At 42.8% G+C, this 16,904-nt stretch overlaps 1 protein-coding gene across 7 annotated transcripts in view; it reads right to left on the bottom strand.

The window, feature by feature from the left end:
- Positions 1–7,181: 7,181 nt before the first annotated feature.
- LOC116757698 (RNA-binding protein 4) overlaps positions 7,182–16,904 on the bottom strand; it is a 13,104-nt gene continuing 3,381 nt past the window's right edge. For 2 of the 7 annotated variants that reach the window (XR_004351058.1, XR_004351059.1), the window contains exons 3-5: positions 14,786–15,473; positions 14,362–14,426; positions 7,182–13,098 (exon numbers count right to left, since the gene is read on the bottom strand). Coding sequence is in view for 3 of the 7 variants with exons in the window: in XM_032639770.1 (XP_032495661.1) it covers positions 14,794–15,473 (680 nt within the window). In the remaining 4 variants the exon portion in view is untranslated. Of the gene's footprint in view, positions 13,099–14,361; positions 15,474–16,904 lie in introns of all 7 variants that reach the window. The other 5 variants (XR_004351057.1, XR_004351056.1, XM_032639770.1 and 2 more) reach the window with 5 other exon arrangements.

Below are 16,904 nucleotides of genomic sequence, written 5' to 3'. Positions count from 1 at the left end.
GTCTGGCTGGAGGAAGCTCGGAGGTCCGGACCCTGCAGGGAAGTCAGAACCCTGACTGCAACTGGGAGTGGAGCTCGCACTGCCACATGTCTCAGGACACTCACTAGACTAATGGCTGAAATTCAGGCTCCGGAGCTCGACTTAAATTAAGCCAGAACTTAAATCCAAGCCCTTTCTGTAGTCTTAGACATGCAATTTAACCTTTCAGAGCCCGTTTCCTCATTGTAAACTTCCTCTTAGAGTTGTTCGGAGTAAATGCAAAGCACTCAATTGGCCATTATTATCACAGATGAACTGTGATGTGTGCAAGCAAAAGAGAGGGTTCCACCCTATCCATGTAGGGAGCTAGAGGGAGGAGAGCTGTCATCACTCCCTCTTCAGTCTTCAAAGATTCCAGCTCCCCCTCCTTTCTTTCCCAGCTGTGGGACCTAGACACAAACCCACTCAAGCTCTGCCCTTAGGGATCACCAAATCTCAAAGCTGAAGGGCCCTCCTAGGTTATCAGTTCCACCACCTCTGTCTTTCTTGACTGCTGACTTATGGGATGGGGCACAACACCAACCCTAACAAGGGCCATCCAGGAATCCTCCAGTCCTACCCCCGGGTCTGGTCCTATGCTGGCACTCAGTTTCCTGAATGACTGGTAACTGCTAGGGCAATGAATGGATGAGGGCAAGGGCAGAGGGTAGTATGTTCCCAGGAGGAGCACATCATTCTAATGATAGCTTACATATATACAGATCTATTATTAAAAGCCTGTTACATGTCAGGCACTGTTGCCAGGCACTGGGGTAGTTTCCTGTCCCCCTTACAATTCTGTGAGGAAAATATTCACTAAATGAGTAAGCAAAGAAACTGAGATAAGTACCACAAAATACAAAAACTGGGCAAAATGGTAGGGAAGAATAAGGGGGCATCTCTTAGAGGCTGTCAAGGAGGGCGCTCTGATGCTTGATCCTGAAGCTAAGACCTGAAGGTAAGAAATTAATCTTAAAGTGGTCAAGGGGAAAGTCCTTCCAGGTAGAAAGAAGGTCCTGAGGCAAGAAAGTTTTTGGTGAACAGGATCTGAAAGGAGGGCCAGTGTGGTTAGAGAAAGGCGGGTGGGGGGCCTGCGATGACACTGGAGTTCGGGGTAGAGGCCAGATATTTCAAGGCCTAAGGACTGGCATTTTAAACACAATAGGAAGCTGGAGTTATGGAGTGACAATCTAATTTATATCTAACAACATCATCTCGGCTCCTGAATGGAGATTAAATTGAAAGATGACCAGAGGAAAAAAAGGAAGGAGAAAAAGAGACGTCAGAATGCCACTGCAATAGTCCTGGTGGGACTGTATGGTCTCCACTGTGGTGTGGCAAAGACATGGACAGAAGTGGCAACGTTTGATATAAAATATGCTAAGGGACAGACGAGGGGAATAAGAAATGAGGGAAGAATCAAGGATGACTACCAGGAATCTGGCTGGAGCGGCTACATGGATGGTAACACCATTTAAAGAAATAGGGAAGGTTGGAGGAGAAATTATTTTGGAGTGGGGTGACTCAGGAGTTCCATTTCACACACATCAAGTTTGAGATATTCTGTTGACAACCAAGGAGAATGCTCAAGCAGGTCTTTGGATCGCTGAACTTTGAGCACAGAGAAGAGATTTGGGACAAGAGATGTAAATTTGAGTCTTCAGCATCTAGATCAGCATTATGCAACAGAAATATAAAGTGAACTGCAAAAGCCACATGGGTAATCATTGAAAACTACTAATAGCGACATTTTTAAAAGTAAAAAGAAACAGGTGAAATTGTATCATTTTTAATAATGTATTGTATTTCACCTAATATATCCAAAATATTATTTCAACATATGATCATTAAAAAATGAGTATTTTTACATTCTTTTTCATATGAAGCTTTCGAAATCCCATGGGTATTACATACTTACAGCACCATATGTGCCTGTGGCTCTTATACTGGACAGCACAACTTTAGATGGTACACAAAGCCAAGGCAGCTAATGAAATCCCTTAGAACAGGGTGTCAACCTTGGCACTACTGATATTTGGGGCTGGGTAGTTCTGTGTGTGGGAAAGGAGGCTATCCTGTGCATCATAGGCTGTGTAGCAGCATCCCTGGCCTTCACCCATTAGATGCCAGTAGCATCCTCCCAACTTTGACAGTTAAAAAGGACTTCAGACATTGTCAAATGTCCTAGGCAAAGGGTGAAGAGTGAAGAGGGGAAATCACCAGTGGTTGAGAACCACTGACCTAGACAGAGAGAGAGTGTAGAGAGAAGAGGGCCCAGGAGAACGCTGGGAACACCAGCCTTACCATCTGCCTTAGGTAGTGTGCATGGGGAATTAAAAGGTTCAATTCTCTGGTTCAATTTTTCTAGGACTGTAGGCCCTAGGGAATTGAAAGGAAGGGGTGAGGTGATTTCATGTGAAAACTGCAGAGGTCCAGTTTCTAGTACATGAAAACACCCAACCAATGTCGGTAACAGCAACAGCAAGAGGTCCTCCCCAACTGTCACTTCTTATATAATCAAGTTTTCCTCTCCTCATCTGATCCCTTCCTCTTGACAAATGGTAGCATTTACCAAGGACCACTGTCCCCAAAGAGAAACTCCATATAACTATTTGGAGAGATTGGGGCTTATCCAAATTAGAGGAAACCATGGATATAGATTCAGTATCAAGCTTCTATGGCCTCATATGTAGACATACAGCTTGCTTGAGCATAGAGGAGAAAGTCTGGGACTGGAATCTACATGGTGGGTAAAGCCAAGGAAACTGGTGATAATAGAGGGGCCCTAGCCTAATTGTTAACAGTCCTGAAAACTTATCAGCTTCCTTTCCACCTTGAAAACCCCAATCTGTTTTTAAAACAAAAAAACCAGGCCTTTAAGGAATATCTAGAGGACTAGCTGGTGCAAATACTAAGGGAGGAAGGGCCCTGGCATTGAATAAGATGTATAAAAAGTGCGGCGTACAGTATGGCTGAAGCCAAGTGAGCAAAGGAGAGGAGGACAAAGTCAGCTAAGAGGAGGGGGCAGATCACGTAGGGCTTTACAGACCTTGGCATCCGACTCTTACTCTGACTGAAAGGAAAAGCCCCTGGGGGGAGAGGGGGTTTGAGCGTTTTGTGATGTTATCTGATTTCCGTTTTAAAAGGATCACTCCCGTTGTAAACAATGTAGAAGCAGGGACATTAATTAGTAAAGAATTTAGGAAATCCAGGTGAGAAATGCTGGTGGCTCTGACTAGAGTATTAACAGGAAGATTCTAAGAAGTAGAGCCAATAAGATTTCCTAACGGACTGAATGTGGGTATAACCATCATTTTCAGCCAGAGTGCATCACATCATGAGATTCCTCTGCTTAAAAACAATGCAAGACTATTTTATTCACAGTAAAGACCAGAAGTGCCCCAGGTGATCATTTACCTACCTGACCTCTTCTACCTACCCCACCCTCCCTCATCACTCCACTCTTGCCTCTGGCCTCCTTACTTTGAGAACTGGCCAGCTACAATCCCACCTCCAGGCCCTTGCTCAAGCTGTTCTCTCTACTTGGAATACTAGAGGGCTGTATGGCCAACTTCCACCTCATTCAAGTCTATTTAAATCTCAGTTTCTCAGTAATCTACACCCACATACGTTGCTCTAGCTCTCCCAGTCCTCCTTACGCAACTCTACCCTTTTTAATACAAAGCTCTTATTTCCTAACACACAGTTTACTTATTTACTATGTTCACTGTCTGTCTTGGGTTGGAATGGAAGTTTCAGATGGTGGAGCTTCCATTAGTTTGGGTGATAAGACTAACAAAGAGGAGAAACCACCAGCATGTCAACCATAATAGACATGTGGCATGAACAAGAAATAAGCCCTGACCTTTTTTACGTTTAAAAAAAATCATTTCACGATTTAGCATGAAATCACTAGCAACATTCCTGTGGAATGGCAGGGTTTTAAAAGCCTGATTAAAGAGGGTTTAAGAGAAAATGGAAAGCAATCATTAGAGAAAGAAACCATATAAAACACTTCTGAGTTTTGTACAAAAGGAAGAAATAAAGTGATAATTGGCAGGGGAAAGAGTCAAGACGTTTGTAAAATGGGAATGACAGAATGTCTGTAATGCTAACAAGACTGATTTAATAAAAAGGAAAAATGGATGATATGAGAGGAAAAGAACTACAGGAACAAGAAGAAGGGCCCTAATGCATAAGTAGAGCAACTAGCCTTAGATAAATGCAGTTAATTGGGATGCTGGAAGGTGAATAAGTGTGCTGAGAATGTTAATTCTTTTCTGATTGCTTCAGTTTCTTCTGCAAGGTGCGAAACACATCATTCATTAGGTAAATAAGCATGAGAGGAGAGGAAGTGAATGGGAGGGCAAATGGACCAAGGACCTATTCTCTAATTCTGCCTAACAGAATTATGGGTCTACACAAGATATAACGTTTGTAATAATTTAAAGTGAGAGCAGTCACTGAGATTGTTTTTCTCCAGCAACCTTCAGCCTCATCAGTCAGACAAATGAATAGATGAACTGCATTTAATCTGGGTTGTGGTTTTGCCAAGTATGATAAAGCTGGGGACTGGGTAGGCTTTGGGCTTGCAAGAAAAATGATGGGGTAGCAAAGGAATGAAAGTGATTGGCTATGGTTTTCAAGTTGGATAAGGAGGTGATAACATTAGAGGGTGAGGGACAATGAAAAGTAAAATCAATGAGCTGGGAGTTCCAATGGGATCAAAAGGATTAGAATATTAAAGAAAGCAATCTGGAATGACAGAAGATGGCTGAGTTGAAGATAAGAAATAAATTTCAAAAGACTAAGAGGATGGCATTTTTGAAGGATTGTCTCCAAACCAAAAAAACAAAACACACTTCTGTATCAACTGGTGTTTAAGAATGGTGCACCACTGAGATGATTTACCCATTCCCCCTTGATGAAGGGGGAAAACACTGCCAACCAGGTTTCTTATCCATCTGCTATCTTAAAAGACATTCAAGGGCTTCCCTGGTGGTGCAGTGGTTAAGAATCCGCCTGTCAGTCACGGGTTCGAGCCCTGGACCAGGAAGATCCCACGTGCCGCGGAGCAACCAAGCCCGTGCGCCACAACTACTGAGCCTGCGCTCTAGAGCCCACAGGCCACAACTCTGAAGCCCACGCGCCTAGAGCCCGTGCTCCGAAACAAGAGAAGCCACCGCAATGAGAAGCCCGCGCACCGCAACGAAGAGTAGCCCCCGCTCTCCACAACTAGAGAAAGCCCATGCGCAGCAACAAAGGCCCAACACAGCCAAAAATAAAATAAATGAATTTATTAAAAAGAAAGAGACATTCAACACCAAAACCTAAAGGAAATTTGTTTAAAGAAATTGTTTAATGACTAAGTTAATTTATGACTGACTTTGGAGGATGCCCAGGTACTGTTTATTATTTCATTTTCCACTTTGGTAAAGCAAATCAGTATGGTTCTAACATGACTCTTTCTAAATCCAAAGTTATAGTAACTACATAAGAAATTAATCTCTGATGAAAAATTGGACCAAACAGTAAGAATGCTGGTCTATACACTCCAAGTCAGTCAAATACTTTAGTGAAACTGCAGGGAGGTGGGTGTTAAAAAAAATTTTTAAGGCTGTTCTTGTTGCAGCACGAGAATGTAGCCGAACAGGACACCAAGAGGGGAAAATAAAAACAAAAAACCCATGGCTTTGGGCACCAAGAGAGTAAGATATCTGCTAATAAGCTATAGCTTGACCTACACAACCACTGCAGAAAACCAGTTGGGTAAAGTCTTCCACCCAGTAGGACATCTGGGGGATAAGATCTCCACTTAGGCCAACATAATGGCCCATAATTTTATAAGTCTAAGGTATGTCTTCCAGCCAGATAACTTACATATTGTAAAAGGCTACCTATAGCCTTAAAGCCTAATTCAAGAAAAAGGCCATGGGACATAAGTAAACTCCAAAATAGCAAACATAAGAACAGGCCAAATATGGCAATGCACCTATATGAAACTGGAACAGATATATCGCCAATCAAGTAGAAGAGCTCCTTCACCAAATATGAGGTGGTTCTAAAAACCTCAAAAAAAGGACTCCCCTGGTGGTCCAGCGATTAAGACTCCACACTCCCAATGCAGGGGGCCAGGTTCGATAGGGAACTACATCCCACATCCATGCCACAACTAAGAGCCTGCCTGCCACAACTAGAAGATCCTGCATGCTGCAATGAAGATCCCACGTGCCACAACAATTTATTTGGAGCAGCCTAATAAACAAATATTAAAAAAAAAAAAAAGCAACCCTCAAATAAGCTTTGTTTTGGATTGCCAAGGGGGGATAACTTGACAAAGAAAAAAATTTTCAAAAGGGATTAAAATTTATGTATCTACCCCTAATTGTTCCGCATGCTGTCCACCAGAGATGGAAACAGTGTAAGACAGAGAAGGAATAGGTGAGGAGAGAAATGTCATTCTTATCCATCTTGACAAATAGAGGCACATTGGGTCCCTGTAGGTTCAATACTATTAGAGAAGTCCTGGGCATTGTCACAATTGGATTGGGGAGCACTATTGGTTGTTTGGTAGGTTCTGTAGGTTGACTCCTACAGATTGAATCCCTGGAGGACAGGCATGCCAAACCACAACAAATCCGATTTATACTCTATAAAGTAAAGCCTAAATACATTATTCAGAGCACTCTAGGCACAGATTTACAACCAGGGTTGACTTTTCCCCCAAGGCCAACCCCTACAGACTGTGATTTAAAGGGTCTAAGGCAGTGGTTCCCTCTGGATAAGCAGGTTTTGTTAGAGTAGGTAGGACGCATCTGTATCCCGTTCATTCCAGTCTTCCATGAAAAGTGCTAAAATTTCTTGCTTCTTATAATGAGAAGAGGAAATATGATGTTCTAACACTATTTTCATTCCTTTAGTTCTACTGCAATTAAATTGAGATTTCTTTCAATTTGGTCCCCAGCTGAGTGGCCACCTAGAAAGCAAAGTTAGGTATCTACCTCATACTTTATATCAAATAAATTCCAAATAGATTAAACTTTTAGTTAAAAAATGAAACTATTAAAGTATCAGGAAAAAAGTAGGAATTTTCTTATGTTCTTCAAGTGCAGAAATCCCAAATATGATGCAAATCCTGAAGTCCTAAGAATAAAGGCTGGAAATTCAACTACCATACATTTTATTTTCTTACATGGCAAAAACATCATGAATAAAATGACAAATTGGGAAAAACACTAGCAACTCTTACCACAAAGAGCTAATTTCCTAAGCATATACATTGCTTCCACAAGTTAGTTAACATGAAGACCCAATTTTTAAAAAAAGGTAAGGACTAAGGATATGAAAAGACAAAAAATGCAAATGGCTCTTAAAAATACAGATGATCAACCTCATTCATTATAAAAATAGACACTAAGTGTAACTATAATAAGATACCATTTAACCCATCGGGTTGGGAAAGATGAACAAATGCACTGATGAGGGTTTAAAGAAACATTTGAAAAACTGGAATAAATGCTGAGAACAATCTGACATGTAGCAAAATGTAAAATGCCATTCCATCTCTAGGAATATAACTTACAGATACACTTGCACTCATGCAAAGTAACTATATTTCATCTAATCCAAATGCCACTGATTTTAAGGTCATCATTGATTTTAAGATGCATCGTTATTTTATGTACCACTAAAATCAAAACACTGCCAATTAAACTATGGATATTAAGATACATTCAAATTTCTGATATTAAAAAATGTGGGGGAAATATATATATATATATCCTATAACCTCATTAATTTCATTCCATAATTTTTTAAATTGAGGTAAATATTCAAAATCTGGTTCCCTATCTTTGCTGGGCATCCTGAATTTTACAAGATGTGCCATGCTGAAATTCTACAGGAAACCTTTTTGGGCATCTTAGTTCCCTGCTTCTCTGGCTCTCCAGGGAAAACTTTTCATCATTTACTACGAAAGTCTGCTCTTCAAAGCATTTCAAGTCTATAAATAAAATCAGAATGTCCTAGTCCAGCTCAAGCTAGTATGTAAAAACGATCCTCCTTCCCCTTGCAATAGGCTAGATGGAACAGATCAGGTTGGATGGTCTATACCACTGGTCCCCAACCTTTTTGGCACCAGGGAGTGGTTTCATGGAAGACAATTTTTCCGCGAACGGGGGCGGGGTATTCAGGTGGTAATGCGAGTGATGGGGAGCCGCAGATGAAGCTCCGCTCACTCCCTCGCCTGCCACTCACCTCCTGGCTGTGCGGACCAGTTCATAAGCAGACCAGTACCGGTCCACGGCCTGGGGGTTGGGGACCCCAGGTGCTAAGGAAGCTCCAAACTCAATCTGGTTTCAATATTCCCTACATAGTGAAAATGAGAGAGGTCCCATCTCGTAGTTTAACTGAGTACAAACAATTCAGCATGTTCAGTAGAGGTACTCTACTGAACCAGCAGGCTTAGCCCTTCAAAGAACCAGCCCCAGTGGACTAAGAGCATAGTACTCAGTTTCCCTATTGGCCTCGACAAGTTAGAGAAAACATGAGCAGTAGTAACATACTCAATTCAACTTTAAGATTTACTTATCATTAGCTAAGCCCCTTCTTTCTTTGGTGTCTTATCTCCTTGACAAACTGCTAGCACCACCCCTATCCTGTATCTCAGGGGTGTTATTTACCTGCCAGTGAATAATACTAGGCCCTACTCATGTCAGAAAATTTGCATTTGGTGAGAAGTTGGAAGGTTTCCTAAGTTAAGCCATCATCTCAGGCTTAAGTCAGAAAAAAGCCGTTAGCATAAAACTTTATCCACGAACGGGCTTGCCTGGTGGCGCAGTGGTTGAGTCCGCCTGCCGATGCAGGGGACACGGGTTCGTGCCCCGGTCTGGGAAGATCCCACATGCCGCAGAGCGGCTGGGCCCGTGAGCCATGGCCGCTGAGCCTGCGCATGCGGAGCCTGTGCTCCACAACGGGAGAGGCCACAACAGTGAGAGGTCCACGTACCGCAAAAAAAGAAAAATTATCCACGCACATGATTTAGCAAATATAACAAGGCTTTCACGTCTCTTGCCCCATCCTCCCCAGAAGCAACAGATCTTAGCTCTTTTCAGCGTTCCTTACCTTTGTGTCTGAGTAAGATGCTCACTGTTCTCCATCTACCACTTTAAGAAATTATCTATTAATTTTTTTTGGGTAATATTTGGCTGCGCCAGGTCTCAGTTAAGGCACGTAGAATCTTCACTGCTGTGTACGGGATCTTCGTTGTGGCATGCGGGATTTTTGTGTGTGTGTGTGTGTGTCGTGCAGGATCTAGTTCCCTGACCATGGATCGAACCCAGGGCCCCCGCGTTGGACACCAGGAGTCCCTATCTATTGATTTCTATTATGAAATTTTTAATTTTGCTCTTACACACCCCATTACTTACCCATCCACACTTCCCTATTCTCCCAATTTAGTTCATGCTGCCATGATTATGACTCGGTAGAGCTCCTAATTATATTTTATGAGTTTTTGTTTACTCTGGAATTAGCATTTACATTTTTTCATTTATTTTCTATTTTCTTATCAGCAATTGAGCTAACTCTTCAAATGAACCAAAATTTCCTCAAGATACTCAAATATGCTAAGTTTCAAAATCAGTCTTAGAGTCATTCCATTCTAGAACCCAACTTTCCCTTGCTGCAACCTAGAGTACTGTTCTCCAAGCCAAAGCAGAAAAGCAGTCCTGAGACTTCCCATTGCCATCATTTCTGGGAATTCCGTTTGCCTCTGCATGAGACCACATGGAGAATTCCAGTACTAAGCAAATTCAACTTCAGTAATTTGCACCAGCATTTAATACCACAATGCAAATAGTCTACCTCTCACTACTCTATCCCCCTAGAGTCTAGCTTATTGCTGATGTAGCTCTGGGATAAGAAGCCTGGTTTAATTTAGCATTCCAAGTCAACCCCAATTTTGAGGGTGTGTGGATGACTTTTAAGTGAAAGTTAATCTAACACCAAATCAGTATCATCCTGAAAACTGCCCTCCTAAGTCCTCTGATTCATCCAGAATCGGGCTTGGCCAGATGCCATCACAACAGAATGGTGTAACCATTCCTATCTCCACCTAACATATATACCAGTTATTTGCACACCCAAATTGCCTATGCAGAAAGCTGCCTGTGTACGCAAAGTAAGGACAGGCACCTAATCATCTTTATTCTCCACATGGTACTTACACATAGTAGGTAACCAGTGAGTACTTCACAATGTGCAAAGCAAGCTCTCAGGTGGATGCCAACCAGTTTACTCAACGGAACGAAAAGAAAAGTGGAAGGCTACATGGGAATTCCCTGGCTGTCTGGTGGTTAGGACTCAGTGCTATCACTGCTGAGGGCCCGGGTTCAATCCCCTGGTGCGGAACTAAGATCCCACAAGACACGCAGCGCAGCCAAAAAAAAAAAGTGGAAGGCTACAGAAAGCTAGTGTATTAAAGCATCACTCTTAAAAAACTACTGTACAACTCCTGAGGCTAAGCGTTAGCAGTATAACTTTGTCAATGACACAGGGCAGACTATTTGGCCTCAACTCGAGATACATTGGATTGGAAATTCACACAAAAATAATTTCACAAAATGTAATGTTGAAATAGCGAATTCAATCATTTCAAAACACCTTTTTAAAGTTTTAGAACTACTTTTCCACTGTTCTTAACAGTGTTTTTCAACAGTAATTTTTTTTTTTCTTTTTGCGGTACACGGGCCTCTCACCGTTGTGGCCTCTCCCTTTGCCGGAGCACAGGCTCCGGACGCGCAGGCCCAGCGGCCATGGCCCACGGGCCCAGCCGCTCCACGGCACGTGGGATCCTCCCGGACCGGGGCACGAACCCGCGTCCCCTACATCGGCAGGCGGACTCCCAACCACTGCGCCACCAGGGAAGCCCCTTCAACAGTAATTTTTTTAAAAAAGGCAAAAAAAAAAAAAAAAGACAAAAAAAACAACACTATAGTAGGAATACAGCATTAAACCAGTCCAGATTCTGGCAGTCATGAAAAACTCAGGTTGTCTGTTACAGGGAGATGATGCTCTCAGAGGGAGAAAGAATGCTTTATCATGCAAAAATATTACTTCCATATTTAATCCACTGTGACACGTCACCACCTTCATTGACCATTCCCATCTAAATGCTCTACTTGACAGTATGTAGTCTCCCTCTCTTAGAATATAAGCTCCAGATCTAGACCTAAAACAGTACCTTGCAGAAAATCACTGAAAATTTTTATTTGTTCAATCAGTGAACACTGCTAGTGCCCATCTTTTGAAAATTGCCAACCCCACCCATTGGACCAATGGGTATGTTCATCAGTGCTGATCAGTAATGGGTCCATCTCTGGCGGAAAAAAGGAACCAAAGCAGGTTCTAAGTGGCAGTGGCAGAAAACCAAGCCAGCCAGGGAAGATAAAGACAAACACAAGGACCTAGCCTAGATATTAGTCATAATCTTCTTTGTTGATCACTTCTTATCTGTAGGAGCCAATAACTCTTCCCACCCCTAATCCCAACTCCACCAACAGTTTTCCCAGAACTGTTGTCTTTACCACGTGACCTCTCACCAAAGACAACTTCCATATTCAGTAAAATGGTGGCTGGGAGATTAACACATAAAACACTTCTCACAGGGTTTCAGAGAACAAATATCCAATAAATTACAAGTTGTACTGTTATCCCCATCTCAGCCATCTATGAATTAGAAACATTAAGTAGGAAAATCTGAGAGACTACTCAACTAAAAACCAGCTGCTTTTTCTTATCTCCCATTACCACAACCCACCTTTCCTAAAAGCATAAGGCCCGGCATACAGTAGGTGCTGAGTATTTGTTGAATGATGCTGGGAAATGCCCTAACCAGACAGAACCCCACTATATATATTAAAACTAGAGCAAGAAAGTACAGACAAAAAACATCTGCAAGACAGTCTGTTTTGATAAAAGCATGGAACTAAGAAGCAGTGGCTCTTCCTTGTACTCACCCCCCATCCTTGTTAAATAATCTAAAGCTCACTTCTGGGTCCTTCTTCTATGCCTATCATTCTAAAGGAAATGAGGTACTAGTGGGGCCACTGAGGAATTCTTTGGATTTTGGCAGAACTGTACAAATAGATGGTGAAAGGCATCAAAAGGTGTTGCTTACTGGCCTAGGAAAACAGCAGAATGCTGTTGGAGCCACAACTTAATTTTCCATATGGCACGAAGTGAAAGCTGACCTCCTGCTCCCTCAAACCCTTCCTTATTCTAGACCTCTTCCTTGGAAAGCAAGTCAAACTAGATGTACTGATTGGGTGGTTGGAATGTTAGTAGTAAGGGGTGGGTGACAATTGTTTCTCAAGCAGGGAAAAGTCCCACATCTCAAAACTCCTAGTAAGTTGATGGTTTTATAACAAAGGTGTATGAGAGACAGAAAGTCTTTAATGGAATAAGCCTGCCTACCTGGGTTCTTCTATATAAGCCCTCTTTCACCTTTGGCACCTATAAATCCTATCTACAATAAGGAGAACAACTGCAGTGATGTTCACCCAGAACTGAATGTCAAACTTTATACCCTCCCCTTCTCTTCCAGAGACAAATAAAGAACCCAGACACAAGCCCAAGTAAGAACTCTCTCAAAGCACACATTCCCTAAGTTGAAAAACCATTTATTTCACCGGAAAGAAAAAAGTGATCCAACGCTATGTGTCTACCTGCCATAAGCCTTTGGGTCAAAAAGACTCAGGAGCAGTGACACTCTCACAACACCCACTGGAAGCAGGAGGTGGGGATACAGCACAACCCCCACCAGTTTCTGCACACAATGAGACCTGCTGGGAGAACAGAACATGATGGGAAGCTACAGAAGTATTGAAGGACAGAAAGAACACGGAAATGGGCAGGAGAGAGGAAAGAAGAGGTGGTCTGAACTTAACAAGGTAAATTAAGGTCCACGGTTCCTGGGGGACTGAACGCACAGAGCTGAGAACGTCCCGGAGATGGGGTACCACGAAGGGTGTATTCTCATGCACAACCGCAGCTCGGAATTTCAGCCCACACACATCCCACCTGAAAGAGAGCACAATACAGGGGCTTTACAGCAAAGCTCACAAGGGCTTTCCCACTTACACTTCAAAGAACATCTTTACAAAGTACGGTAACTTGACACTCCTTTTAAGTTTACTTGTATCCATCCATAGTATAATAATAATCTCTAAAAGTGAAAAGAGCTTGAAGGCCAGACAGTAACTGGGAATGGTCAAGCAATCCCAGACTAGCCTTTCTCTAAACGAAATAGCAAATTTTCTTTCACGAGAGTAGACAGACATTGCATTTCTCTTGATGTTAGCACATTAGCATTCCTCAGAGAAGGCAATTCCACATTTACAAACTGTCATTGGAGAGCAGGAAAAAGGGAAAGGTTCCAATTAGCTCTTAGCTCTCCACAGTAAAAAGTATGTTTGAATCTTGGAGTTACAAGTTAAAAACCGTTTAAGGTCTAGGAAAAAGTGGCATTAACTGAACGAGCTGTAACACCTGAGGGCGTCCAACTCTGCCTAGGGAAGAAAATAAAAGAACGTACTGGAGGACATGTGTAAGCTACACATCAGGTCACTCAAGTTTCTTCTCCAGCCCTATCAGTGATCTCCTATCCTATAACCCTGGGCAAGTCACATACCTTCTGCCCTAATGGAAAAGATGACAGTATCACCCACCCTGTTACTACAGGATTACAGATCAATGGTAATGTCTGGGACACAATGGGAGCTACTCAAGACAAAGGGTGTTGTGAAACACCCTTTAATACAACAGCAGTCTCAAACACCTAGAGCCCAAAGCTGGCAAGCATCAGAAGAGAATACACTCAAGTAGAGCCAAATGGATCATGAGGCTCAAAACGTATAGGAAAAAGCCAGAGGACTCAAGGTAGAGCTGGTGGTTCAAGAGTGTTAAATGCTCATAGCTGGTGGGAAGATGAAGGGAGTGATGTGCTTAAGGCAAAGCTCCCAACCTTGGATTTCAATATTACTGAAGAAGAGTAGAATTAACAGGGTGCGTACATATTTACGTTATTATATACCTTAAAGAAGTGGAGAGAATGTCAAATCTAATACCGTGGGGACAGTTTAAAAACAAAACTGAACAAAGTAAATGGGCTCTTACAGGACAGATTCAAAGATAAAGCAATGGGGTAGGTATTCTAGTCAGCTCAGGGAATGAATGTGAACTGAGCAGAGAAGTTGAATTTGAGTCTATGCCCCAGACTCCTTGCTGAAATCAACTTTATAAGTTGAAAGATATCTTTTTCTACTCCTCTCTGCCCCAACTTACCATCAGACCTTTCACACAGCATGAAGCAGAACAGGAACCTTGCAGACCTTAGTAATGTCACACACCTAGGAATTTCAACGAAGGCTCTGAGAAACGGCACACCTGGGTCTGAATGTCTGGTTTCCAGGTTTGGTTCAATTACAGCACACAGGTGTGACCCAAGATTCATCACATCACTGTTTGCTTTTCCAGGCACAAATGGAATCAGATTGACTCCCAGGACTAGGAGCCCTGGAAAAACAGCCATGAGGGATAAGGATGTTTATATATTTCACAAAGTAGTTAGGACTTCTCCCTATCCTCTGAACCATTAGCAACCTTACCCTAACCCTGCAAAAGCAAGCAAGCAGGGCAGCCTAACTGGAGCCTTTAGGCTGCAGGAGGGATGGCAAAACCAGAACAAGGGACACCCCACCGCTCTCACCTCAAGCTTTAAAAGGCTGAATACCGCGCCCGATCCGCATACTGCTCCCGCTCATACCGGGCCATGTCGTACAGGGAATTCCGCGCGGCCGCCGAAGCTTGGGACAACTCACTCTCATGCCCGTAACCGTAGCCCTCTCCAACAGTGGGGACTGGGCCGCGACGCAGGGGGCTCCGATCGCGCCCGTAATATGAAGTGGAAGCTGCAGTAACAGCAGCAGCGGCTGCTGCAGCAGCAGCAGCTGTAGCAGCAGCAGCTCCTGAAGTCGGCAACAGGTGTCTATCGTAGGGATCGAGAGAGGTGGAGGTGAGGTGACTGGCCATGGCTGTATTCTGGACTTGTGGCAGCTGGGACAGGGTCTGCTCTGCGTAATTATACGCAGAGGCAGCTGCAGCAGCCACTGCCTCATAGGACCGGGCAGCACGGCAGCGCTTGTAGTAGGCATCGAGCGCTCCGTACGCGTTGTTGTAATACAATGAATCCCCATAGCTCATGGCGTAAGGTGTACGCACTGCTCCATATTGCTCATTATATTGCTCGGTAAAGTCTGCCACTCGGCCCGAACGATCTACCGGACACTCTTTGGACCAGTGCCCCTCTTTCCCGCACCGATAGCAGCCGCTCTGGTCTCCCATCCCGGGCGCAGTCCTAAGCCGGCTGGTGGACAACTGCACGTGCATTCGTTTGCCTTGAAGAAACAGACGCAAGAAGGGTTGCTATCACTCTTAGTCATAGCCCCAGCCCCTACCCCAGACACTGGTCATAGCAATGGCTTTACCTAGACAACTCTAATGCAGGATTCATTGCCATTTTAAAGATTTTTTTTAAAAGGTCCAGTATAAATTCAGTATAATGACCTGATTTCAGGCAAAGATCAATTAAATGCAGAAATGTTTCAGCTCTAACACCAGTTTAACGCTTAAGAAAGGAACTACTCTCACTCAAAAATAGGCATTTCATCCTTTGCCAAGTAACTGTGGACAAAAACTACTCTGAACGGTAGCCCAATGTCAAAAGAAACCACAATAATAGTGCTCCACAACATTCTGACACCTCCAATCTTCACTATTAAGACTCCTGAATTCAGTAAGCAGGAGAATGCAAAGGCCAGTCCCCCATACCGCCCCAAAATCAAAGAGAATAGAGTAGGACTCTAAAGTTACCATTGACAGCAATCCAGACTTGATCCGTGGCTGAGTGCGGTAGGCAAGTTTCAAGACTTTTGGGAAAAACACTCATGAATGGGGGAAGAGGGGTGAAATACGAGTTGAAGGACTGCCTTCCCCCTAAACTGGGTCCTTTAAATTGTTAGTTCTGATATTCGTTCTAACAGGGATCCTTTACAATATTTAGTGACCCCTTATAACAGGGGGTCAAACAAAACAGGTCAGGCAGTTCACAAGATGCCTGAATTTTCAGAAAGAGTATTATGAAAAATGTGGAAGAAAAGAGGGGATGAAAAAAGTGGAGAATGACCAATAATGTTAGTGTATCAAACTGTTCATGTTAGCGCAAGTTTAAAGTACTTTTCCTCCTTTAGAGATCTAAGATCCTAATAACATGCACTTGATACTAGTTTTTGCTGAAAATTACAATTTGTATTCTGGAAATGAAAAAGTTTAAATTTTAAACCTTTTCACAGGAGCAATTTCCACCTAACATGATCTACCATTTTAATGTAAGCAAAACTCCAGCAAAACCTTTCCAAAACAAATGGCTATCATGCACCCAAGCATGCAGATGGCGAAGAAGTGAATGCTTAGAACCAGGGGAGTTAACAGATAGGTCATCTACTCAACTAACATTATAGAAAATGGTAAATATACAATTTCACCTACAAAATTAAAGTTAGGTTCTAGAAAACTAAAAAAGGGAAAAGGGAAGGACCAAAATATCAAAAAAAAAAAAGTCCCGGTTTAAACATTTTATCTGATAAGTGTAGGCTGCCAGTGAAAAGCTAAGATGTACAATTAAGTACTTAAGTGCTTTAAGTGCTAACCCGTGTCCCTCGTTATTTGTCCAAGTGGCCACTTTGGCACCTAACAAAACCAGAGAAAATAAGGGCAACCGAGGAACCAACCATGTCCCTTCAAGACATAAAGGTCATTAATAAATGTCC

The sequence above is a fragment of the Phocoena sinus genome, chromosome 8 (genome assembly GCF_008692025.1).
Source record: "Phocoena sinus isolate mPhoSin1 chromosome 8, mPhoSin1.pri, whole genome shotgun sequence".
Classification (NCBI taxonomy): Eukaryota; Metazoa; Chordata; class Mammalia; order Artiodactyla; family Phocoenidae; genus Phocoena; species Phocoena sinus.
The sequence above is the reverse complement of the archived record's forward strand: the minus strand, read 5'-3'. Positions and strand labels throughout refer to the sequence as shown.